This window comes from Talpa europaea (assembly GCF_964194135.1).
Source record: "Talpa europaea genome assembly, chromosome: 9".
Taxonomy (NCBI): domain Eukaryota; kingdom Metazoa; phylum Chordata; class Mammalia; order Eulipotyphla; family Talpidae; genus Talpa; species Talpa europaea.
The window spans coordinates 73496571-73521647 of NC_140076.1; the positions used below are offsets into that span (position 1 = coordinate 73496571).

At 57.2% G+C, this 25077-nt stretch overlaps 1 protein-coding gene across 1 annotated transcript in view; it reads right to left on the minus strand.

Moving 5' to 3' along the window:
* Positions 1-13070: 13070 nt before the first annotated feature.
* FLT4 (fms related receptor tyrosine kinase 4) overlaps positions 13071-25077 on the minus strand; it is a gene marked incomplete at its 5' end in the record, with an annotated part of 32237 nt that continues 20230 nt past the window's right edge. Inside the window, 19 exons of the mRNA XM_084242804.1 lie at positions 13071-13240; positions 14222-14342; positions 15400-15551; positions 16172-16277; positions 16600-16699; positions 17757-17868; positions 18593-18715; positions 19090-19184; positions 19581-19731; positions 19852-19940; positions 20174-20287; positions 20596-20700; positions 21135-21270; positions 21561-21667; positions 21783-21914; positions 22009-22155; positions 22451-22813; positions 23717-23825; positions 24890-25016. Of these exons, the coding sequence (XP_084098930.1) occupies positions 13151-13240; positions 14222-14342; positions 15400-15551; positions 16172-16277; positions 16600-16699; positions 17757-17868; positions 18593-18715; positions 19090-19184; positions 19581-19731; positions 19852-19940; positions 20174-20287; positions 20596-20700; positions 21135-21270; positions 21561-21667; positions 21783-21914; positions 22009-22155; positions 22451-22813; positions 23717-23825; positions 24890-25016 (2479 nt within the window). The 3' untranslated portion in view covers positions 13071-13150. The remainder of the gene's footprint in view (positions 13241-14221; positions 14343-15399; positions 15552-16171; positions 16278-16599; positions 16700-17756; positions 17869-18592; positions 18716-19089; positions 19185-19580; positions 19732-19851; positions 19941-20173; positions 20288-20595; positions 20701-21134; positions 21271-21560; positions 21668-21782; positions 21915-22008; positions 22156-22450; positions 22814-23716; positions 23826-24889; positions 25017-25077) is intronic.

The window sequence follows — 25077 nt, forward strand, 5'->3', positions numbered from 1 at the left end:
AACCTGCCCTCTGACACAGGGGAAGGTTCTGCTCTCTGTCCTGCTAGGAGAGCTGAGAACGGATGGATGCCTGGTGGTGTTTGCTTTGCTAGCCTGGCCTGCCTGCTTCTGAGTCTGCATCATTTCAGAGACAGATCTGACTTCCCACCAAGTGGCCGATGCCTGCACAGATCGGCTGGAAGAAATTGGCACCTCCTAGAATTCTGAGCTGGGGCCCATGTGTGCAGGAGTACTTGGCCGAAGTGCTAGTGCCGTATCTTGGAAGCCAGCCTGTAGGCAGGACCAGAGAAAGTAGGGTGTGGGGAAAGACCAGAGTGAAGCCGGAGACCAAGTGTAAGCACCGGCAAGCAACCTGGGGGTTCCCAGTAGCTCTGGGTTCCCGGTGGTACTACAGTTTCTCCCCACGTCTGTTTTCTGGTATTCTCTATATTTAAAATCTGCCCCTCGCTGGCTTATGGTGGTAGGAATGGTCCTGTTACTGGTTTCCCATGAGCCTGCACAGGGAAGGCAGGCCATGCACCCCAGGCCTTCTGGCAACAGGCATGTCATCATGACTCCATTTTACCAGCTAGGAGGCCCAGGGTCATGCCTCAGGCCGCTGAGTTACACGTGATCAAGTCCAGAACTTACTCCAAGCCTGTCTGACCTCTCACCCCACACTGGCTCTTGTGAACCATCTGTAATAGGGGGTGGGGTCAGGGGTGGGAGCGGAGGGTGTGGGAGTGGCTGAAGTCCAGGTCTGAGGCCAGGCAGCTGGCATGACTGGGTTGGGGTTACCTCTGCATTAGTTTCCCACTATTACAACTCACCACATACTTGGTGACTGAAAACAACATGCATGTCTCACAGCTGTGGAGGCTGGAAGTCCAGTGTCACCGAGCTGAAATGGAGGGGCCAGCAGGGCCGGAGTCCCTCCGGGCCTTGTGGCCTCTCAGCTTCCAGTGCTGTCGGCATCCCTTGCTTTGTGTGCATCAGTCTAATCTCTGCTTCTGTGGTCATGTGGCCTTCTATTGATGCTTGTGTGTGTGAGTGTGGAGTGTGTGTGTGTGTGTGTGTGTGTGTGTGTGTGTGAGAAACCTCTCGCTTCTTACAAGGTCACATGTGCTTGCATTCAGGGCTCACTGGATCATCCAGGATAATCTCCTTGTCTCAGAGACTTGACATCTGCCAAGATTCTTACTCATAAGGTAACATGCAAAGGTTCAGGAGCTGGAGGGTTTTGGGTGCTGTTCATCTTAGCACACCTTCCACGCTGTGTTGCCCCCTTCCCTGCAGGCTGGCAGAAGCACCAAGAGAGGGTGTCAGAGCCCCCTTGGCCCAGGGAGTGGCTAGCAGCAGTGCCAGCCTTCTGCCAGCAGAGGGCTGGGGTGACACTGAAGTGCCCACCCCCAACCCCGACCTGAGATGATATGGTCAGCTGTCCTGGGCAATGTTTGCAGGACATCCTTTGGGCCAAAACAAACATGACACCTGAACTGCTCCTCCAGGAAGAGGTGCTGGAGGCAGAAAAGAACTTTGGCACCCCAGGGCCTGGGTCAAATCCTGCATTTGGGGTAATGAAAGGACCATGGGGCTGCTAGTCCCAGGAGCCAGGCATTAGGTGGGGGTGCTCTGGTTGGTTACCAAGGAGACTGTGCCAGCCCCTCAGCCTAGGCCTCCCTGGTGGCCCTCGCCTCAGCAAACACCTGCAGAAGGTGCCAGTGGCGTCTGTGCCGTGACAAAGGCAGCGAGCCCATCACTTTTCCAGCTGACCGAGGTCACCACACACGGCAATCCTCCCTGGGGCCCCAGGAGCTGCTCCTTCTCTTCTCATCCCCTTTTGTCAGGCCAGCATCTCTGTTCTGAGTCCTGTCTGGTGACCGTCCTAAGTAAGTCATTAAGCAAACTGGAACAGACCAGACAGCAACCTCCCCTTGGTGAACACGGGCTGCCAGCCGGGGCTCTTCACACTGCGTCTTGATTACAGACCATCCTGGAGTTGTGCCCGGGGTGCTCAAGGCCCACAGTTCCTTCCTCCCTCCTCCTCCCCTCTCCTCCCCTCCTCTCCCCCTTCACTCCCCCTCCCTCCCTCCCTCCCTCCCTCTCATCCTTTCCTTCCCTCTTCCTCTTATGAGCGCACATATACACTTTATTTATCGAAAGTAGCAGGTAACAGGAACTTGTATTAAGAGAATAACTGACTGTAAGAGATTTCGTCTTAAGTGTCTTGCAGCACCCTGAGCTCTGTTGCTGTGGAGAATGCAGCTCATGCCCAGGTGTGGATGGACAATTGGTACATTTTTCGAGTACTCACTGAACACTCCCTTATAGACACATAGACATTAAACTTGAAAAATGTTTAATTGACGATCTCAGGTAGACTTCATCTTTGCTGATCTTTGGGAGGAGGTCATCTGAAGAGAAGCGCAGGCCGCTCTGGTCTCAGGCCATGTCATGGACTAGCTGGGCCTGGAGCCCCAGCGGCCCCCACTCCTCTTCAGACTTCAGGGGTCACTGGGTACTTGTTTGGGAATTCTCTGGGAACATGACATGCTGCAACTGTAGCGCTGGCCAAGCACTCGAGGCATAGCAGCTGTGTTATGGGCCATCCTGAGGTGGGGGAAGCAGTGGCAGGACCAGGAATAGCACACTGGAGGGGGGTGTGGGAGCTGCACGACCCCCTGGGGCCAAGGCAGCTTTCCTGTATCCTCCTGGAGGCCTTTGCAGTTTGAAGTCTCCTTAGATCAGCCTGACAGCTGAGGTTCTTCTGCTTGAGGCTGTGTCTGTGATGTCGCTCATGGTAAACTGCTCCTGAGTCTAGCTCTGAAGCCAGCACACAAGACTGAAAGCAGCCCCTCAGTGCCCTTCACATTCCTCCTGAGCGCCTCTCCCACAGATGTGGGTGTGCGTGGGGGGGCTTGGCCAGCACCCTGCCCATCCCAGGATCCTGGGGGTCCTGCATCATTGCCTGCTCTCAGAGATCCCCTGGCCACCCTGTCTCCACCCAGGGCGTCCTCTTGGGCCCAGACCTCCAGCCCGAGTCCTCCCCAAGAAGACAAATGGGCATGTCCAGGACCTGAAGGGGCAGAGATGCGGCCATCCCAGTGGGGCCACACTCAGTGAGCTCACGGGGTTCACCCCCAGTCACAGAGCAGCAGTGTCCTGCCCAGGGGTCACAACTGGATCCCTGCCAACACCCCACTTCTGCCTCCTTCCTCTTCCTCATAGTTGCGGGCCTTGGGCAGGGTCGCCAGTATACCCTGTTCCTCCTGCGTGAGGGCCTTCTCTTGGGTCAATATTGACCTGACTCCCGATGCACTTCCTTCTGCCCTGGCAGGGAGGCTCGCTGCTGCCTACGCAGGTTTTGTTGTGTGGGCTCAGAGTGACAGAGACGGAGGAGCTGACCCTCGTGGCTTCAGCAAAGACTGAGATTTTGGTTTTTCAGAGCCGTATCCCCTTCTGGCAACAAGCTGGCAGTCGGCAGTGCCACATCTCAGACGCTGACTCCATCTCGGGCACAATCTTCTGTCGCTTGGACTCTCCCGTGGGGTCTCACCGGGACCCACTGCTCCAAGTGGCTGTGGAAACTGACAGCAGCTGTGGAAACATCACAAGCAGTCAATTCCAGCTACCTGTGTCAGCTGGCCTTGGGAGGGGCCTATGGCCCCTTGAACAGAAGGTACAGCTGGCAGTGTTTCCCTGAATGGAATGGTTTGGGGCTGTGTGGACAGTGTCACTCTCCCCAGCCAGAAGACCTGCCTGAGGTGACCTGGCAGTTCTAGGTGGGTCTGCACATTCTTCCCCCCAATCCCTCCCATGCCTGGAGCCCCTCAGGAGTGGAAGTTTCCCCCTTATGAGCACACTGTGCTGCCTCCATGCACCAGGTTGGGAGCAGCCCCTGCCAGTTGAGGGTGGGAGTCGGTGGGTCAGACCCTGGGGCACCCCAGCCTAGACTGCAGACCCAGGCCCACCACATCAGAGAGGTACTTGCAGCATCCCAGGTGTGGCCCGGTGAAGCTGACTCAACAGGGTTTAATAGGAATCCCTTTTGCTTCCCCTGTCCCACGGGGACCAGGCCCCCCTTTCTTGGGGGGTAGGCATTCCTCTTTCCAGGTGGGCCATACCCAGTTGCCTGCAAACCAACTCTGATGGACTTCTGGCCACACCACAGAGCAACCCAGAGATGGCACCCTGGAGCCTTACCCACCTGGATAACTGACCCCTTGTCCCATGGGGAGGACCCAGGACCTTCAAGGATGTCCTGCCATGGTGGTGGCAGCCAGTTGCTCCTAAGGTATTGAAGAGCAGATCCACAGAGGATGACCCAGAACCCCCAGTATGGTCTCATAGGAGGCATGCATTTTCCCTTACTGACATCACTTTGACCCAAGTGATTCTTCAGGCAGGTTTCCCTGCCTGCCCTGCCTGTTCTCAGTGGCAGAGAATGCCTGTCTCCATGTGCAGTGACTGCGGCCTCAAAAGGTCTCTCTGTGATCCTTGGGGGGCATTGGCGGGGGCAAGTGTGTGCTCGTTTGTTACACCACAGATGGATGGATGGGGAAATGAATGGGCGTAGGGATGGATGGGTGATTGGATGGATGCGGAAATGGAAGGATAGAGGGGTGGGTGGGCCTTGGGTGTCTGATGGAGGGGTGGGTGAATGAGTCAACAGAGGGGAGTGGGGGCGTCAGGTGCTGCACAGACAGTGCTTCTAATGTTGCTTTTGCTGTGGTCACTTGCTGTGGTCCCTCCTGGGAGGCATCTTATTACTAAAGCTCTGCAAGGTGGTAAGTTATGAATAAGAAACTGGGGCCCCAAAGGGGTGTGCCTTGTCCAGGATCATTGAGACTCAGAATGCCACATCCTTCACCCTAAACCCTGGCCTGCCCCCCGGACCCTAGCCTGACCCAGGCCGTCTGCCTGATGGACGTGGGCCTTGTTTGGTGGTCCCGAGGCAGGCCTCCCCCTTGGTGACCTTTGGCCCCCTCCCGGAGCCTACATGTGGCTATCTGGCCATGTAGGCAGGCTCTGTGCCACGGTGCTCTCTGTGACCGACTACCCGGGTGCACTCAGGAGTTGGCCTGGGCCTTCTGGGGGAGGAATAGTAAGGTGGGAGGTGGCCCATGGTTGGGGAGGGATGGCCCAGTGTTTGTGCTGCACCCTGTTGCCCAGCTCCCAATCCCCAACCCCCACTTTCCTGACACACACACAAGGATGAAGAACCTCAAGAGTGGCGCCCTGTGGGTCTGAGGGTGCTGACAGAGCCAGGAGTCTGCTTCCTCATTTGGGGTCCCTCTGGCTTCCTTAGGACACCAGCATTCCCAATCCACCCAGCAGGCCTCAGGTGCTTCTAATGCTGGCTCTCCCCTCACTCGAACTCTTTCTTCTCACATCTGGGACTCAGCACCTTCCCAGGTCTTAGGAAGCCATGAAGACCCCGGGTCTCCCCCTATGTCCCTGTCCTGCTCAGGCCTTGGGGTCTTGCCCTGGAAGTTTGGTTCCTGAATGAGAAGGAAGGCCTGGGCTTCAGGTGATGCGGGTGGCACAGGTCTCAGGACTGGTTTTTGGGGAAGGCATTTAAGAAAAGTGTTGTTTCCACAGAGCCAATCTGGATAAGGACCGGGCTCACAGCAGACCTCTTCCTCCTCTCCCGTGTCTTCTACAGCTTTCCTCTCCCGCCCCCGGAGCCTACCCGAGGGCAGCCAGCCTCTCCCCACCCAGTCCTTGCCCAAGCCCTGGGAGGCCCTGCACTGCCTCTCTCAAAGGTGTGCTTCTCAGCGCTTAAATGTCAGTCCAACACTTCACCCTTCTCAAAACTTCCTCATGCCCTGAAAACAAGAAACAAACTCCTAATTGGGTACTCCTAGGCCCCATAGGACGGACCCTGCTGCCTTTCCTTCTCACCTCCTACTGCACCGGGGCCCTCCCTCCTCCTGACCAGGCCCTTAGCTTAGCCCAGTTTCCTCTTGCACTGAGCTCTGACCCTATGTCTCTCCTACCCTGTCTCAGGGTCGAGGACCGTGTGTGCCTCTGAGCAGAGCCCAGGAGTTCTGCCTCCTGACAGGGCTCAAGGCTGAGGGGCAGTGGTGACATCAGGACAGAACAACGGCATGGAGGGGCACCCGAGCATGCCGTTGGCATGGCGCCCTCCTGCCAGAAATAAGTTGGGGTGTGGGACTGGGCAGGAGGGATAGCAGTTGGGTGGGCACCCTGTGAAGGGCTGGGGCAAGAGAAAAGGAGAGGAGGAGAAGGTTGTTAGGGGGCTGGATGGGCTGAGGGACCCCCCGGTGGTGTGTGTGGTTGCCTGGCGGATGCTTGCCACAGATGTCCTCAGTGGCAGTTTCCATTCACAGCTGGAGTCCCCAGGCCGCAGGGAAGTGATGGGGCTGGGACCTGGGGACAGCGTGCAGCCATGAGACCCCAGCCAGGACCAGAACGATAGTCCTGGCAGCCAGAAGTGGGAGAGCATGGTACCGAGGGAGCATGGCACCGAGGGGTGCTGGTACCCACCACACTTGGGCATGCTTTGGGCTGGGTGACCAGACCAATGTCCTGATGGCTGACACCAGAACAGAGGCCTTCATTTAGGGTCAGGGGCTAAATTCAACCAATGATGTTGTAAAGTGAAAATGTCCAAACCCAATGTAGGAGGTGAAGGGCTTTTCTATATTCACATGCAGATTTGTTACAGAAGCAAAAGCAACAACAACAGCAAACCCACCCTCGCTAGCTGCCTTTGTGGGGAGTTGAAAAATGAGGCTGAGGACAGAAAGGGTCATAGCAGGGGCTACAGGAGGGTGTGCAGGACTCAGAAGAGTGGGAGGCCTGGACAGGAGACACAGGGCCTGTTGCTGGGCTCCTTCTCCCCCCATGAGGTGCCTGTGTGGTCATGCTGACAGCCCTGTCCGGGCCTGGGTCCAGCCCCACGCTGGGTGCAGGGGTCACTACAGCTGTGTCCCCCCAACCCCCAGGAAGCCTACTGAGGCAGCATCCAGACAGTGTGACACCCTACCTTGTAGCCCCATGTGCTCACTTGAGAAGGGAAGTTACAAGAATGGGCAGGACTGTGGATGGCAGGCCTGTACTCTTGGGCTGGAGCGCATCATCATGGGCAGGGGTTAGGGTGGGGCCCCAGCTCAGCTATCCCTGATCTCAGAGTCCAGGTGCACACTCAACTGAGATGACCCTGGGTGGGTGCGCCCTGCACCCTTCTGGTCCTGTCCCACTTCCGTGGTGGGGATGATCAGCTGGGTGGAGGGACCCAGCCTGAACTGTGCTTCCTGACCTCTGGGTCACCGGTGCTCAGGCCTGGGTCAGCATGTGCCTTTGGTAGAAGAGGGCAAAGTGCCCAGTCACTTTAGACCAACACGTTAGTAGCAGGCTCGGCTCGGGAGTTGGGCAGGGTGCCACCCAGTGGCAGAAGCGGAAGAAGGCGCTCAGCATCCTGGTGCCCTCTGCTGACGGTTTTGGTGAATTGCACAGATGCTTCGGCGATACATGGGGCCAGGCCCAGCTGCTCTTTGCCACCTTTTTCTTTGTGTGGCCTGGCCAGTGACTTCTTGGAGCTGATAATCGGGGAGGAGAAACGGTAAAACAAATCTTCACAGACACTTTAGCTCAAAGACTGGCATCAAATTTATTATTATCTTTTGTTAAATATTTCAGATATTTTGGGAGCACTTCATCTACAAGGGGTGGCAGGTTTTCTTTCCAGTACATTTTTATGTGTGCAGTTATGGGACAGGAGCAGAGGTGACACGAGTGGGTGGAACACACGAGGGGAGGAGTCTGGGCACTGGGCTGTTGTATCCTCGCTGGGTTTCTCGGCTGAGAACAGCTTCTGGATAGCCACTAGTAGACCTGGGACCCGTGGCTCACAGCCGGGGGCATCAGAGGAGTCCACTGGACACGAGAGTCACAGTCACACGTGAATCTGACGTATCCTAAAGGAATGATACACGGGGCGGGGTGGGGGGGCAAGCCCCTGCTCGCTGCTCGGCTGCCTGTCCTGCAAGCGCCTCGTGGGTTGGGATGGGTGTCAGTCTCTGAAGTGAGGTGAGGGTCTTTCTCCTACTCATATTAGGGGTGGCTGGGCATTGTGAGCTGGCTGGGAGGAGTGGGCTGGGCAGAATGGCTCTGGCCTCCAGTGGGTGTTTAGCTGGTCCCCTGTGAGGACAGAGGCTTGACCTTCTGGGGCCAGACATGCATAGACGAAGGGGCAGAAGTCAGGATACCACAAGAATGTCCACTGACTGCCTTGTGGCACACAGCAACACTGGGTGGGTCCTTTGGCCCCAAAGCCATCCTCAGTGGACTCTACAGTTCACCTCTCATAAGAACGTTAATGCTTGGGAGGATCCTGGAATGGCAGAGCCAGGTCCTGGAGGAAAGAACCAGGTGCTTCTCAAACAGAACAGCTGGAGACCACAAGCTGGTTCTTTCCATTCTGGAAGATGGAAGGCGGGGGGCCTTCTTGAGAGAGAGGTGGCAACAGCAGAGTCTGTATCCAAGTTGGGGGTCAGAGCAAGAAAGACCTAGATTCAGAAAGATCTTCTGAACTCCTTTCAGACTGAAAAGTAAATTCTTCACAGTGGCTCAAATGGTCTCTGAAGTTCTAGTGAAAAGTATTTGTTGAATAGTTCTCTCAATGCCCGAGAGAAGGCTCTGTGTCTGGCAGGCACTGTAGAGATGGCTGCCCCAAGATATCACCTGTTTGGACACGTTTAAGAGAGGCCCCCTGCCCCTGCAACTCTGAGACAGAAATATGGGCACCCTCTCTTCAGTCATCGAGAAGCAGCTGAAGAAAGCCATGCCCCTTGGGGAGGAGACGGTGTATTGGGGAACAGGATGTGGGGCAAGGGCTGAGAGACCACCTCCATCATTGGGTGACTCTCAGATCTCATAATCCTCATCAGAAAAAGGGGATCACATCACCACCCAACGTGATGGGAGGAGGTAAACAAAAAGGCAGACCCGGTGGGAGTGCCCTATACTGGGCTGACTTCTCTGGAATCTGAATTTGAAGGGAGAAGGGCCCCAAGGGTTGGCATGGGGCCCTAGGCAGGTGTGTGATGGATTTCAGGGGAGCACTGGAGACTGGGTTTCTCTTCCCAGCCAGGAAGGAGAGAGAGAGGAGAAAACACCGCTCACCCCAGCTAAAAGAGATGAGGTCCCAGCCTGGCCTCCTGCTGCTGCTCCCACCAGGCGCTGCCCCCACCTGCCACCTGAGCCCAGGGTCGGGGGCCTCTCCAGAGCAGCCTCAGTAGCTGCTGTCTGGGAAGAAGGATGTGTGGGTGGCCAGGCTGAGGTCGCCCTGCTCGCGGGGCCCCGACAGCTCCCCATACTCGCTGTTGTAGAACACCTGTCCCCCTTTTGATTCCCGGTCCAGCCGCCGCCTCCCTTGGGAGTCAGGGTGTGCCCTGGTCTCTTCCACCTTCTGGCTGGGTCCTTTACAGCTGCCAAGACAGGGATGGTGGGGTCAGTACGAAGAGAATGAGGAACGGGATGGGCAGGGGTCTGGGTGCGACTGCATGTGTTCTGTGAACACATGCATGTGTTCTGTGAGCTCAGGGACAACGGGAGGCACAGATTCGACTTCAGCAGCAAACCAGACTGACAGGACTGTTGGCAAACACTCCCTGGAGCGCGCACCAACCCAAGCCTGGGCAGGGGGCCACTGGGAGGCATCCCCTTCATGCCCCCAAGACTCTCTCTCCTAGTCTTGCCCATCTCAGTAAATGGCGCCGGCACTGATTTATTTCATGGCCCAAGCACTCAGGCAGTGTCCTTGCGTCCGCCCTTCCCTTCCCCTCACGTTCAATTCACCCAGCCGGCCTGCCTCTCCTACCTGCAAAACACATTCCTGGCCTTCGTCTCCCAGCCCTGTGTGAGAGCCACCATCACGCAGACTGCACTCTCCTGCTCGCAGGCCACCCTCCAGGTGCACCATGTCCCTCTCCCTCTGACAGACCCTTCAAAGGCCTCCACAGAGGAAATGCCACCCCACGAGGCATGGGGTCTGCATCCTGAGGGGCCACTGGAGGTGGGATGAGCCTCTGGAAGAGGGGGTGAGTTTATTCCCCAGGGGTGACCAGTGGTTAACAGGAGACAGGGAAGGCCTGGGCAGATAATCACCCTTCTTCTCTCCTATCAACATCTCCAAGGTACATTTTATCCTCCAGCCATCACCCTGGGTGCAGCAGGCCCAAACGCCAGGTCGCCCACAAGGACTCCCTATCATTCTCCACGACCTCTCGGCATCCCCTCTGGCCTGTGTGGCCCTGCCGGCTCCAGCCCCTGCCTCTCCCAGCCCCAGGATGCACTGCTCTTTCTGTCATTTTGCTTTGCAAGGTGTTGCTGAAAAGCCTGATGCCCACTTGACTCTCTTTTTCTTAAGTGACTTGGTCTTTTCGGCCTAAATTCCCAGAACGTTTATCTTGACAGCCTGACAGTTGGACCCGACAGGCTCAGAGCTCACTCTTCTGGGCTGGTCTCCCAGGCATTCTTCCTTTGTGTCCGCCCAGGTTTTCTTTCATTGAACAGGATTACCTTGACGTTTAAAATATTAATTTGAGTCCATTGTTGGCATTTTCTTCCTCAGAGGTTCCAGTCACATGTGGATTGCATCTTTTCCACTCAGCTCTGCCCTTTTCTTCCTGCTCTCCCCTTCCCCTTGGTTTGTTTGGTTTGACTGGCGCTCCACACCAGCCTCTGGCCCTGCACTGCAGGTCCTCCCAGCCTCTGCAACTGGTCCTCCTTTGGGAGAATCTGTTGTCTGTTTCAGTTCATTTCCTGAATTTAGTTAGCTTCCATTTTTATTTTCTTGCTGTTCATTTCTATGCTGGATTTTTAAATTTCTGATTCATGGTGCTGCTGCTTATTGGATTATATGTTTAATTCTTGGTGGAGTTTATCACAACTTTACTCTTCTTTTGTTTACACCTACTAAAAGGTGTTTTTTTTTTTAAGATTTATTTATTCATTTATACAAGCACTGGGTACAGTCAGAAGCGCGGGAGGGTGAGAGAATTCACCAGAGCCAGAGCGGGGAGCAGAGCAGGCAGAAGGACCGAAGTACACTGCTGAGGGGAGCAGCGGGTGGCATTCTAATTTTGTTTCCATTTCTACAATAGCTTTGTGTGGATAGTGCTCATCTTTTTCTGTTCAGGATCATTCATGCTGGGATTTCCTAGGCCAGAAAGAGCAGACCACCCCACCGAAGGGCGAGGGGGGAGGGTGGCTCCCTGGGTGCCTTCCTGCAACAGTGCTGCATCGCATCCATGTCTTTGGTGTCACCGAATTCCTTCAGCGACATCCCAAAGGCTGTCTTCATGCCCTGTGTTGCATCGAGACCAGGGACCCCCAGTCAGCTGGGAGTGCACTGGCCTCTGGTGCTACCACCCTGCAGCACCTGACCACAAGCACCCCCATGGATGCGCGCCCCCCCAGTGGCAAACAGAACACAGGACAGGTCTGGCATGATAAGCACCTCCTTCCATTCTCCCCTCCTCCGGCCCCCTCTCCCCACAGACTCTGTGGGCACACTCTGTCCTTGCACCTGCCTGGGGAATGACTCATATGCCCTGAATGCACCTGCCCGGTGAGCTGCAGACCTGCTCATGCCTGTGTCAAGAACAGTGGCACGGGCTCCCTGTCACGGCTGTCGTGAGCTGCAGCTTCTGTAATGAAACCAGTCCTTGGGGGTGTCTGTCTTCTGGAATCTTGATGCCGTTTTGCTTCTGTAGGACTCTGATCTGCGATTTTCTTCCTTCACCACCAAGCATCTAAGGTGCACTCAGTCTTTCTGCTCACCACCTTTTAGAGGCGGTGCCTTTCCAAGATGGTGGCCCAGGGCCTCAGACTCACCCTGGAGTCTTGCTCTTCCCGCCAGGTCTCAGCTTCCTTCTCACAGCCCCCAGCTTATGTGGCCACTGCTCCTGACTCACAGGGCAGGCTGGCTCTCCTGCTGCCCAATAAGACCCAGCCCTGCCCACTGGGGCTGAGTCCTAGCTCACACCTGCGCCGGGGCCTCTCTCTCCTGTCACAGGCTGGGCTCTGTGCACCTTCGTCCATTTCCTTGAGGCTCTGTGTTGCTTCAGAAAGGTGTGTGGATATTTGGATTTATGTAGCTAGCATGCTCTGGCTCACGCTTTTGCTGATTTTTTAAAGAAATAAAACACTCTTTGGCAAGGAAACAGCCAGAAACTGCTCTGTCAATGGAAACAGCACTCGTTTTCCAAAACTGGGCTACCAACAGAGGTCCCCTGACACAATCAATAAAAACAGAGGGAGTGGGAAAGCCAGACACACTGCCTGCGTCGCTGGGAGACACCCAGCTGCTGAGTGGTAGAGGCCACAGCTACACCCACAAGAAAGCTGAAAACAGCCTCAACTGTCCAGATGTGATGCAAATAAATACTTGAGGCTTAGAGTAAATTATTCAGTCACAATATCCAATAGTGACTCAAAATCGGCACAGGCAGAAGTCAACATCTGCTCTGGGAAACTGCGTCAGCTGGTCAGCCCCAACGGGGCCAACTGAGATGAGGCTGTCCTGGGTGCGTGAGATTGTTATAGGATGTCATATGACACTGTGGGCCTGGCCAGCCTAACAGGTGTAAGTCAACTAGTGAAATGAGCAAGCAGACATTTAACTATTTTACCTATGCCCTTAAAAATTTAAATATATAGGTTTTTGGGTGGGCCATCTACTTGGGCAAATGGAGGGCATCTGTCACCCAGGTCACCTTTTGTATGGGCACACGAACTATTTCCCTTTAACCACCTGTTTATTAAAATAGGACACCGGCCTGCTCTGGGTCATGTGGTCTGTGTGATTCCTTAGCCGCGGGGCCGAGGGGCGGTGGTGGCCTCCCTGTGCTGGGGAGATGTGTGTGCACGTGTGGGCAGGTGCACACAGCTTCACAAAGAGGTGGAATCTGAATATCTGTCACTGGGGAGGGAGGTGTGGGGTCCAGAACAAGGTGCTGCTGGGGCAGGACCGTGATTAGAGGAGGGGTTCCTTTGGGAAGCCTTGAGGCCTAGAGAGGCTTGCCCTGAACACACATAAAGACAAGAGGGAGCCATGAAAAGTTTCAGGTAGGAGAGTGACAGGCACACCAAGTCCCAGCTACCCTCTGTGGCCCCTCGCAGGGGCCAGGCTGGAGGGGTCCTACCTGAGCCCTCCTTCTTGTCTGTGCCTGCTCTCCAGCCGCTCAAACTCCTCTGAGGCCAGCACCATCCCACTGTCTGTCTGGTTGTCCTGTGTGGGGAGAACAAGTCAAGGACGCGGGCCTCCTCAGGCCTGCCTTGGAGCGGCTGTCCTGAAGCCTATCTCAGAGGCTGTCATACGTGACCTGTGACCTAACACCTGTCCTGTGAACCAAGTCTGAAATGGGTCTGCTCTGCCACCAGAGTACATGGAGGGGGTAACTGAGGTTAGTGGATGGCAGGGCCACTACGCCTGGTCTACACTCAAGAAGGGGCAAAACTGGGGGACCTGCAAGGTGACCCAGGGCCCAGCACTATCACTGGGGAAAGCAAGAAGCTATCAAAAGAATCTGGGTACTCAGAGCTTAGCCTGATACATCCAGGTTTCACGTGGCTTTGTCCACAGGTGGTTATGTGTGACTCAGTGAGGTAGACACCTGGAATTCCTTGGTGGGCAAGTGCACTCTGTGGGCTTGGGGCCTCTGGCCTGGGGACACAGCCCTGGTCTGTGTGGCTCTGGCCCAGGGCTCCCATTGCCCTGCCTCGTGGGCCGGCTCTATCTGGATGGACCTGAAGGCTCTAAATTGTGTGCCACTGAATTTGTGGGGAGGCTCAGTCTGTGCTTCTACCAAGTAGACACGTTCTGTTGCATTCTGCTCGAGGATGAAGGCTGTACCTGTGCCCCCTCCTCCTCCTCCAGTGACACAGGCTCCACTCGGGCCACATGGCTGAGCCCTGACTCTGATCTGAGGCCCACTGGGAGGAGGAGATGTGTCCACTGGGGTTTCTATGCTGCCGAGAGAGGGGCTGCAGGAAGGGAAGCCCTGTGTGAGTGACAAAGACGCCAGAAAAAGTAGTAGCGAGTTAGGGCATCATGCCAGCTCTCAGGCCCCAGTCAGCCCAAGACTTCATATCTCAGGGAATAGTGGGTGCCCTTCCTGTTGTAGCTGGTCTGAGCTGGTTTCTGTTGCTTGTTTCAGGAGTTCTTGATGTCTTCCTAGCCCCAGAGCCCAGACAGCACCCCCTCACTTACCACCGAGGTCTTGTAGGTTGTCGGGGTCATGGGAAATTCTTCAAACGTTTTCATCCTGGAGGCACCCGGTGTCTGAGTCCCTCTGGCCAGGCACCCCGGAAAGGACACACAGTTATAATATCTGGGGAGAAAAAGGAAAGTGTTGAAGAAAAGCATGTACCACAGCACCCTTCTGAAAGTGCTGTCCACCTCTCCTGCTGCCCCTTCTCTCCCAGGGGAAGCCCCAGGCCTGGCATGTGAGTATGGGTCTGAGTGAGGGTCTAGGCTCCGCCGTGTCTGCTGCCATGAGCTGTGTCTCCTCTCCAGTGCGAGGACTGAAACTCCCGAGGCCACAGCTGGGAGGGTGTGAAGGTTTGAGTGGAGAATTCTCAGTCTGGGGTGACCTGTCTCTCACCAGCCTTTACCCTAAGAGGGGGTACCCGAGCAAGACAGGAAGTCCTGGTGCCACAAGCCACTGCCTGGCCTGTGTGTGTGTGTGTGTGTGTGTGTGTGTGAATGTACACACGTGTTCATACACATGTGTATTTGTGTATGCACTCACACACCCATGAGTGTATATGTGTGTTGGGGGGTCAGTGGAAGAAGCCTGGTCTACCCTGAGGTGGATGTGGCAGGGTCTCTCCAGTGGGAATGTGGACAGCACAGCCTTCCAGGACAGTGAACAACCATGAGCAAGACCCAAAATAGATTGCCTAGACTGCTCTAAGTCCTGAATGCAAATTAAGGGGGTGGCCTGTTCTGCTCCCAGGGTCCCTGCTGGTGGCTCTTGGGACTCAGCACCTCGCCCTGCTGCACTCTCCTTTCTCTCCCTGCGATGTGGAGCTGGCTAGGGCACAGTGCCCAGCATGGGCACTCCCTTAAAACTGGGGGGAGAGGATTTCAGGGGCTAGGAGTACAGGCAAACAGAGGTCAGAGGGCAGAGAGGAGGACAGAAGAGGTGCAGAGAAGAAAAGCAAGGTCAAAGGACCATGTGACCTTGGAGGACCCCAAGAGGCCCCCAGGGCACCCCCTACACCAGCACTGCAATTTACAATCACGTCACTCTGAGCAGGTGTATAGTTGGTCTCAAGTCTTGCTAATTTGATTTTCCGGATGAGTGATGAGGATAAAACATACAACATCCAAACTTCTTCCTTCCCGAGGGCTGGGGGAGCCCTGGGCCTGGGAAGGTGACTGACCTGGCAGCCAGGCTGTGCCGGTGCAGGCTGGGCGGGCTGTCGTCAGCATCAGCATCGGCCTCGGCGACATGCAGGGCAGTGGTGGATGCCTGCAAGAAGCTGCCCTCCTCCAAGCTCTGAGAGCCACAGGGGGCCATGCAGTTGTCGTCCTCCTGGGAGGAGTGGAGAGGTAGCCGGGGTCAGAGGCCATAGAGGCCCCGTCAGCCCCCACCTGGCACGCATGACTGCAGGTGTCCTGCCCCTTGAAGTGCTGTTCTGTGAGCTTGCCGAGGAGCAATTGAGCCTGCCTGGCTAATTCTCCCCACTGCCCTCCCAGAGGCCAGGTGTGTGGAGGTGGCAGCCATGGCAGTTCTCTCAGCCTCAGCAATCAACACCAGCACCTTTCACTCTCTTCCTGGGGCAGAACTGGCCCCAAAGAGCCCATCCCCAGCTCCTGAGGCCCAGGCAGCAGCTGCTCCCAGCTTCCTACTCTGGACTCCAGAGTTCCGGCATGGCCCTGGGCTGGCTTAGAGGGGTAAGCCACCATGGGGAGCACAGAGTGGGGAGGGAGACCCAAGTCAATGGTGGGGACAGGCGGTGGAGGGCAGAGGCACAGAGAGGAAGAGGGAGGTGAAGGGTGGTATCATTTTCTATGGGAGACAGGAGCTGCCTTGTGGGACCTTTGAGGGCCAGCTGGGCTCGTTGTAGGCAAAGACGGGCTCTGACCATGGGCACAAAGGCCCCAGACCGGGCAGAGGTTGCATGCAACAGGGCAGGGTGCAATGGGGCTCACCTGCCAGCCCCCACCCTGGAGCAGGTCCCCCAGGATCTCCACCAGCTCAGAGAACGAAGGCCTCTCTTTAGGGTCTCCGGACCAGCAGCTCAGCATGACACGGCGTCTGCAGGTAAAGTGGCAGCTGGTCTGTGGCCTGAGCCTGCCGCCACCCTGTACCAGCAGACCCCAGCACCCCTGTCTAACTTTGGTCTCTCATGCACTCTGTGCCCCGTGGCTCCCAGGGCTCAAGTATCTCCTGCCTGGAGGAGATGGAGGGGGTGGATGAGCAGCTGGGTCAGTGGAGGAGACCGGAGAAAACCCTCCTGCCCCTCTGACTCTTGCTTCCCCCTCACTTCCCATGCCTGCACACAATACCCCTTCCATGCCCACCCAAATCTACAGCCCCCCAACCAACACCTGCATGGTCAGCTGGCCGGGAGACTTACATGGCAGGAGAGGCCAGCTCTGGGGCCCTCATCCGGGTACCCTCTTTCAGCCGCTGGCAGAACTCCTCATTGATCTGTACTCCTGGGTATGGGGAGGCACCTGAAGGCAGGAACAGGATGGGGTGGGTTGGGGGTGATGCTCAGCCCAGGCTCCTGAATCACCCTTGCTCTGGGTCCCCCCACAGCAGGACACTTTGTCCAGCTGCTCCTCTGGGGATGCCTGGGTAAGTCACTCTCCTCCCCCAGCACTCATCAATTTGTTAACATGGAAGACAGAGGAGCAGGATTGGGGGAGCTCATAGGCCAGCTGCTGCTCCTCACACAGCTCCTACGGGCCTCTCATCTCCCTCTGTTCCTGTGGGCTAGTCACAGAGCAGCAGGGGACAGAGAAACCCTTTGAAGACAAGTGTCAGAATGCTCTCCCCACTCAGAGTCCCGCTCGGCTCCCATCACACTTAAATTCCAGGTCCTCACACCCCAGGTCCACAGGGGCTGCGGGGACCACCTCTCCTGCCTCTGGTGGCATCTCTTGACACTGCGCTGCCTGGGACCAGGGACCTGGTTGCCCCTGGCCCTGGACCATTGTCTTCCTGGGCCCACAGACCCACCTCCTTCATCAGCCAGGGCCCTTCAGGCCTCAGCTCACACACAGCCCACCCCCTCCCAAAGGTGCTCTACAAGCTCCTTTATTCTTAGTATTATCAGTGCTGTCATCAGATGCCTTCACTTCTCTTGTCTGTAGCCTCAGCCCACCCTAGTGTGGGGACTTCATCTCCGTTCCAGTGGGCCCAGGTTTCCACATGGGATGCACATAAGGAGGTGCAGTGGCTGAGCGAGCCCCCGGCTTCTCCCCTGCACGGTGAAGGCAGGAGCAGCATCCCCACAGCAGGTGGAGAAGGGGCTCAGCCAGGGAAAGGGAGGCCTGGTGGGGATCCCCAGTAAGCACAGGGCTCTGCCCCAGCACAGGCGGGCACTTGCTGCCCTCCAGAGGTGGTGTCAGGGCGGCTCACGCTGGAGGCGTAGGGCAGAGGAGGGGGCTCTCAAACTACCTGCTTCAGGATGGCTTGGGCAGCCACGACAGCTCCCCTGCACCACAGGGGCTGATGGGGTGACCTGGAACAGTGTTCTGGTCCCCCCTGACCCTGTCTTACACTCACCCAGGGAGAAGATCTCCCAGAGAAGCACCCCGAAGGACCACACGTCACTCTGTGTAGTGTACACCTTGTCGAAGATGCTCTCGGGTGCCATCCACTTCAGCGGCAGCCGGGCCTGCGAGGCAGAGGGAAGTGTGCTGCCACTGGGGGAGAGACGGACCAGGCCAAACCCTTGGGCTCTGCCCTCCATTCCCAGTCTTGCGAGGACTCTGGAGCCATACCCCAAGAAAGGTTTCTGGGCCACACTCACCCCCATGTTCAGATGGTTCTTACGGTTTTCTGCTATTCCCCTTTCCCCTCGCCCTCGGCTATTCTCAGGTTCCTCCTCTTCTCTGTGCTCTCCCGTGGAGCACTCATTCCCCTCCTACAGCTCCAGACCCTCAGCTGGTCCAGCTCCCCAGGAACCAGGTCCCTGCATACCTCACCAGCCCCAAAGCAGCCCACCAAGTGGGCCCCACCCTGGAAGCTTGCTGCCACTCTTGATCCTCCCCTGGCTCCCGCTGCCTCCTGCATTCTGTCTCACTCCCTCCAGTGGCCTCTACCTGGGGGCCCTGGGGACTGTGACCCTTCCTGACTGGGCTCTGCCAGCACCCCAGCACACCTGTCCCACTCTTCACGGTCTGCAGGGGGGCTTTTGGAATGTACACCTGACCTCATCTTCACATGTCCCCCATACGCCTGTGAGTCAGGATAAAGGACACAAGCCTTCCTCTGGCTCAATGCCTCAGGAGGCCATCAAGGTCCATGTTGATTCAAGCCCTCCGCCTTCCTTGAGTCCTCCATCCTGCTCCTTGACAGGAGGGCCCTGCCTTGGCCCTCCCTCCACAGCCTGTACTCACGCTGCCCTTTCGAACATAGTCAGGGTCTTTGTAGATGTCCCGGGCCAGGCCGAAGTCACAGATCTTTACTATGTCACTTTCAGACAACAAGATGTTCCGAGCAGCCAGGTCTCTGTGGATGCACTAGGGGACAAGGAGGTTTGAGGGGGCGGTCAGTGAAGGCCCCTGGGCCACACCCACATCTGGAACTCCGATTGCCCCACCAGAGAGCTCTGCTCTTTCAGGGACAGATTTCTGTGTACCCCTAGGATTTGCCTTGGAGAGGGCACGTGGAGTTGGGACAGCAGCTTCAGAGTGGGACAGACACCTCTCCCCGCTCCACTGACTAGCCAGAGGCCTTGGGAGGTCACTTCTGTCTTTGGGCTCAGTTTCTTTGTCTAAATGGGAGCACATGTCTTGACTGCAGGGTCACTATGAAGTGATTTAGGACTGCACATCTTGGCATGTAGGTGGGTTTGTGTCCTTCTCCCATCTGAAGGGCCTGCCGGGAAGCTCACCTTTCGGGAGGCCAGGAACTCCATCCCTCGGGCCACCTGGAAGCTATAGCAGACAAGATCTTCCATGGTCAGTGGGCTCAGCCACAGGTCCTCGGCTGCACAAAGGACAAGATGAGCTCAGGAAGAGAATGCCTCTGTGGCCCCATCACCCTCAGCCCAACTCCCACAATCCTTATACTGGCTCTATCACTCTTGGCTGGGCCCCTCAGGCATACATTAAGAACTGTATGAGCTCCATCTCTGCTGGGTGGCCTCCACCTGCTACTACTCCCCCATCTGTAAGGCAAACTCTTACTGAGTCAGTGATACTAAAAGCAAATATCAAAAGTCCCTGATATCAAAAGTCCTCACATCCTGAGATACAGTGCATTAAGCCCTCTTACAGGCACGCCTCTCCACAGGGCCTGGACCTGTTTATCCCAGGGTCCCTGCATCCCGAGGCATCATCTTGTCTGCTAGGCTTCTTGGGCAAGGAGAAATCAGGCTCTTACCTTCTTGGACTGGAGGAGTCCTCCCTGTCCCACCCTTGCCCATCAGGAGCCGCACAAGGAGAGCCCTGTCACTGCTTCCAGGCCTCCTCCAGTCAGCCTTGGCGCTCTCCACCATGGCACGGAAGCGCCTTCGCTGCTCCGGGGACTTCTCCTGTGGATGCACACGGTGGGTTCAAAAGGAGGCCGCCACCCACATAGACACCCCCCAGGCCACCTTGTTGACCCACCACCTCTCCCACAGAACTCGGGTCCCTTGGGGGTGCCCACCTACCGCGTAGGGGTTGAAGGTCTCTCGCTTGGCGCGCAAGAAGTTGGAGAGGTTGCCGTACTTGCAGAACTCCACGATCACCATGAGGGGGCCTGAGACAGGGCAGGGCAGAGCAGGAGCCAGGTGCCAGGTGATCCCACCGCTGGGGGCAAGCTTTGCGGCTACACCCGCGCTCCATGCCCTCCCGCTGACGCTCCTCGCCCCGCGCCCCGTCTTCTCCTCCCCCCGTCCCCGCCCCGACCGGTCCAAGTCGAGGAGGCCCCTCCCATGCGGGGAACCAAGACGCCCAAGGGTCCGGTTCTTAGCCAGGGCGCCAGAACTCTACCATTCGGCTTGGTGCACGCCCCCAGAAGGTTGACCACGTTGAGGTGGTTTCCGATGTGGATTAGGATCTTGAGCTCCGACATCAGGGCACGGTGCTCGCTGGCCGTGGCGCCCTCTGGAGGGGACACAAGGGCTTCGGACCGTGCCGCACCCCCTGCCTCAGCCGCACTCCCTGTGCAGCCGGGTCACTGGCTGAGTTAAGGCACTGTCAGTGAGGGGGCGGGGTCCCTAACACGTCCTTCCAGCCCCTCTGGGGCTTGGGGTTCAGGTGCGATTGTTGTTACTGATCCAGGCCCTGCGTGGACTCCAGGGTAGAGCCTTGGGTGAGACCAGGTTCTAAACCTCATTTCCCAGCCTACACCGCCAGCCCACCCAGAGCTGCTCTCACTAGGCCCCCACCCTGTCCACCCCCTTACCCCGCACCTTTCAGCATTTTCACGGCCACAGTATCACAGCTGCTACCCTTGTTGATGCCAAAAGCCGAGGCTTCCACCACTTTCCCGAAGGCCCCATGGCCAAGGACCCTCCCTGTGGGGGCAAGGAGCCAGTTCCAGGTGAGCTATATGGGGGTGAGGGTGGCGGGGGTAGGTGGCAGGGGCAACCTCTGTGGAGGGCCAGGAAGGAAAACCTGGGGGGGGGATGTGGAAAGTCGGGAGCCCCTCTGCCAAACAGGAAGAGCGTGGGGAGCGGGAAGAGAGGGAGTGGAGAGGCAGACAGGAAAGCAAGCATCCTCTCCCAGCAGGTGTGATGGGCCCGCCCTGTTCAAAGTAGCAGGAAATGACCTCCAGGGCCTGGGAACTGGGAGCCCTGGTCCTGTTCTAGGGATCCATGCCCAGATGGACAGGTCAGGTTAGGTGGGGGCCAGGCGGGACTTTCTGGCAAGAGTTCTGAGAAGGGAAGGACGTTAAGCACCTCTGCCAGACACGCCTGGGCGGGTGGGGCAGGCTGGGGGCTAGCCTCACCGAGGTGCAGCCGCTCCCTGGGGAACTCCCACTGGCTGGCATCATAGGACAGGTATTCGCACTGCTCCTCCAGAGGCACCGCCCCGGGGTCCATGATGATGGATAGGTAGCCCGTCTTGATGTCCGCGTGGGCTGGCTGGGGTGGGGGGACAGTTCACTGTTGAGTCATACCACCTGGCCTGGGTAAAGCTTTGCCTGGGACAGATGGGCTCTCCTTTGGGACTCTCCAGGAGAGGGTAGGAGACACAGACAACCTCTGGTTGAGGAAGAGCCCAGCATGGAGGGCTAGGGAGGTTTCCTGGGAGATAAGACATCTAGATAGCCTGGGTTGGAACCTTATTCCTATCTCAGGGGGGGCTAGCCAGGGCTGGAGTGACACCCCACTGAGGAGCTGGAGGAAGGCTTTGTCGAGGGAAGAGCGCTCACCCTCCTCATGTTACAGAAAATGAGGAGGAGGAGGACCCAGAAGAAGATGGCGATGACCCCGGTCCCGACAAGGATCACGATCTCCATGCTGCCTTTATCCTCCGAGCCTGAGTGGACAGAAAGGGGTTAGTGTGTGTGTGGGGTCACGGCTTGCGAACGGTGGCCACTAGAAGGTGCTGAATGTGGGCAGGAGTTGGGTGGTGGGTGCCACGGGTGGCAGACCTTCCACTGCCACGCTGGCGGAGGAGTTGACGCAGCCCTTGGCGTTGCACACGCTGCACAGATAGCGGCCAGCGTCTTCCTCGCGCACGCGCTGGATGCTCAGCTTCTGATTCGAGTCTGCCAGGTCAATTCCTGCAGAGTGGGGCGGATGTTTGAGTTCAGGTGGGTCTGCAGACTCTGGCCTCGCAAGCCTAGGTCCCGCCCTTCTCCCAGGGCCACCCCCTACCGGACTCTTCCTCCAGCAGCTGCTCGTCTTTGTACCACACAATGCTTGGCATGTGTGCGCCTGCTACCGGGCACCGCATCTCCAGGGAGTCACTCACGTTCACGAGGAGGTCGCTTAAGTTCTGTGTGAGCCGTGGGGCTTCCAGGGCTGGGAGAGAGGGAGAGCGGGAGCGCTGAGTGGTGGTGCAGAAAGCAGAAGGGTACCCTGGGGAGGGCGGGAACCTATCATAGGAAGCTAAAGAAAGGATCAGGTTTTTTGGCCACTGCCACGTGCTGCTTCCTATGAGAAGGGCTGCACACCTCGGCCTGGGGGGTGGGCTGGTTGTGGTGAGGGGATGATCCTGTAGGGTCAGGCTCACGAATGGCCGGAGCATGCTAGCCTGGGCTAGCCACGGTTCCTTGGGTAATGCTGCCCACCCTCCCGCTGGCCCTGCCTGCCTCACCCTGCACTGACAGGTACTTCTTGTGGCAATGCTTGTCTTGGCTGCGCCGGTCCTGCACCTCACACACGTAGTCACCTTCGTGCTCAGGTGCCACGTGGGGGATGGTCAGGCTGAGTGTGGCGTGGCGCACCCCGGGCGCTGCTTTCTCCAGGCTGCCTGCCAGTGGCGTGGCAAACAGATGCACATTCTTGCAGTCGAGCAGCAGTGGATTCCCATGAGCATCGTGCAAGGTGGACAAGTTGAGGCGGTACCAACGCAGGTGTTCATAAGTGTAGTTGTCCGCCAGGCAACTCAAGCGCACAGTCTGGCCCTCCAGGGGCTCCTCCGAAGGCTCCGATTCAATGCTGAAGCCATCAGGGATGGCTGGAGAAGCAGAAGGAACGCTGTGCCAGGGGTTGGTTATTTACCTGAATGCCCAGGTACTCTCTCCCTCCCCCAACAGCCTTAGGACTCATCCAGCTCTCAACCGAGGGTGTGCAGCCTGTGAATCTGGGCCAGGGACAATATCTCTAGACCAGCTCACTGAAGTGGGGTGTGGGGTGAGGAGGGAGGGGGGTCTCCTCCTGTCTTGCTCAAGCCCCAATTAGGCTACTACCCCTGTCTTTACCAGGAGTCTAGATCACTGACTTTTCCGGGGCCTGAGTTGCCATCCTCCCTGGCTGCTGACCACAACCCACCATTTCCTCTCCTTTATGCAGTCTTACTGTTTCATTAGCTTCAGTAATGCCTGGCTCCAAATTTCCTTTTTGTCCCTCTGGCTACTACTTATCAGGTTTTTGTGACCTCTTTTCTCCCTAACCCTCCATGGTATTCTCGCTGGCTCCATCTTTTTTCCAGGTGCTGTTGTCTGCACCCCTGAATCCAGACCTATCCTTTTGTGACCTGCTTAGTTCTCTTAGGGTAAGTAACACATTTGAAAATTGGAGGATACCACGGATCCTCTCCCCAGGGCAGAGCACACATGTGAGTGAACCACCTCACAGGATCCAGGGCTTGGGGAAGGAGTGGGAGATAAAGCTAGGTGGGGCTGTGGGGAGGAAGAGGGCACCCCTGGGCTTGGTGCCCCCAGGGCTGGGGGCAGAGGATGCCATACCAGTGTATGGGCCAGCACCCCTGTCCATGTGCCAGTGACACCCAGATCTGTTCCTCCTGCCTAGATCCATCTCTGCCCCATGGTGACCAGAAACTCCTCCTCCTCCTCAGGGATGCTTACCTCCTGTGCCCTCCTGTTCCTCACCTCCACCCAGGCCTGCCCAAGCCACTCACTGGTCACGTAGAAGTAGATGAGTCGCTCATCCTGGCCCACTTTGTTGAAGACCACACACTTGTACATGGCGGACACATTGGCATCCTGGATCACCAGCTTGCTCACGGTCTAGACAGGACACAGGCATGAGGCTCCATTCCTTGACCCTTTCTGCAAGGAAGTCTTTGTGCCCACCAGAGTGATGGGGAGCTGAGGCCCTGCCTAGAGATGACCAAAGCTGAGAGACAGGAGCAGGAATGGTGAGGCAGGGAGGAGAAGGCAAGGCTCTTGGGCAGCCAAGTGAGGTGGCTCCCCGAAAAGTCAAGGGACAGCACTATGAACAGCTGGTCTTGGTTGTGGCTGAAGTCAGAGGGCAACATGAGGCAGGATCAGACAGACCTCTGGCTGTGGGTGGGCTCAGGCTGTGGCCATATTAAGGAGGGGACAGGGACCTGGTGGCTCTGGGTCAGTCCAAGCCAGGGTTAGGGTTCAAGTCATGGTCATATCGTGGGTCAGGTGTGGCCTGAGGCCAGTATCCAATCACTATATAGATCCTTGTGATGTGCCCACATTTGCCCCAGGGCTGCCCATAACACCTTTCCCAGTGCCCTGGGTGGGGGTGAGGTGGGGGCTGGGTCCCTGGCTTCCATAAGGACTCTGACCTGGGGGAGTAGGAAACTGGGAAGCAGAGGAGGAGGGAGGGCTATAGGCCCTGCCTACCATCCAAAGACCCACCCCCCACCCCAAGCTGGGCACTTCCTGGCCAGGCCTGGAACAGGAAGAGGCTCTGGAGGTGTGTAAGAAAACAGGAAGTGACTGTAGGAAGTGGGTGCCTTTGTTTCGTCCCCCTCCCCCTCCTGGTCTCTTCTAGGCATTGCCCCCAGGCAGGGCCAGCAGCTCCGCAGCCTTTCCAGGGTATCTGACTGGCCCCAACCCCCTATCCCCTCCAGCCCTAGGGCCTATGGGAAGCTGGGGTTCATGGCTTGGTCAGGTGGCCTTGAACCTCAGCTTCCCTGACTGGGAAGCAGGGGAATCTGGCCCCCTTCCCTGCAGGCAGGATTGCTGAGGCCCAGAGACATGCTGGAAAGGCCACCAACTCTCAGCAGCTACCTCTAGAGCACTGTGGGCCTGGTGGAAACCCAGACAAGCCTGCTCCCTTCTCCTCTGGCCTCAGCAGCTTGGCTGAACTGTACCTTATTTTTTCCCTCCACGAACTCAGTCCAGGTGTCCAAGCTCTCGATGGGATTCACAGCGTCATGCACCGTCACCTCCCTCCAGTCCCGGCACTGTGGCATTCGGTCTCGCTGCTGCCTCCGGCTGCTGGGACAAGGAGGACAAGTGCAGGTCAGGGATACGGGCGGGAGGGTCCAGTTTGTCATGG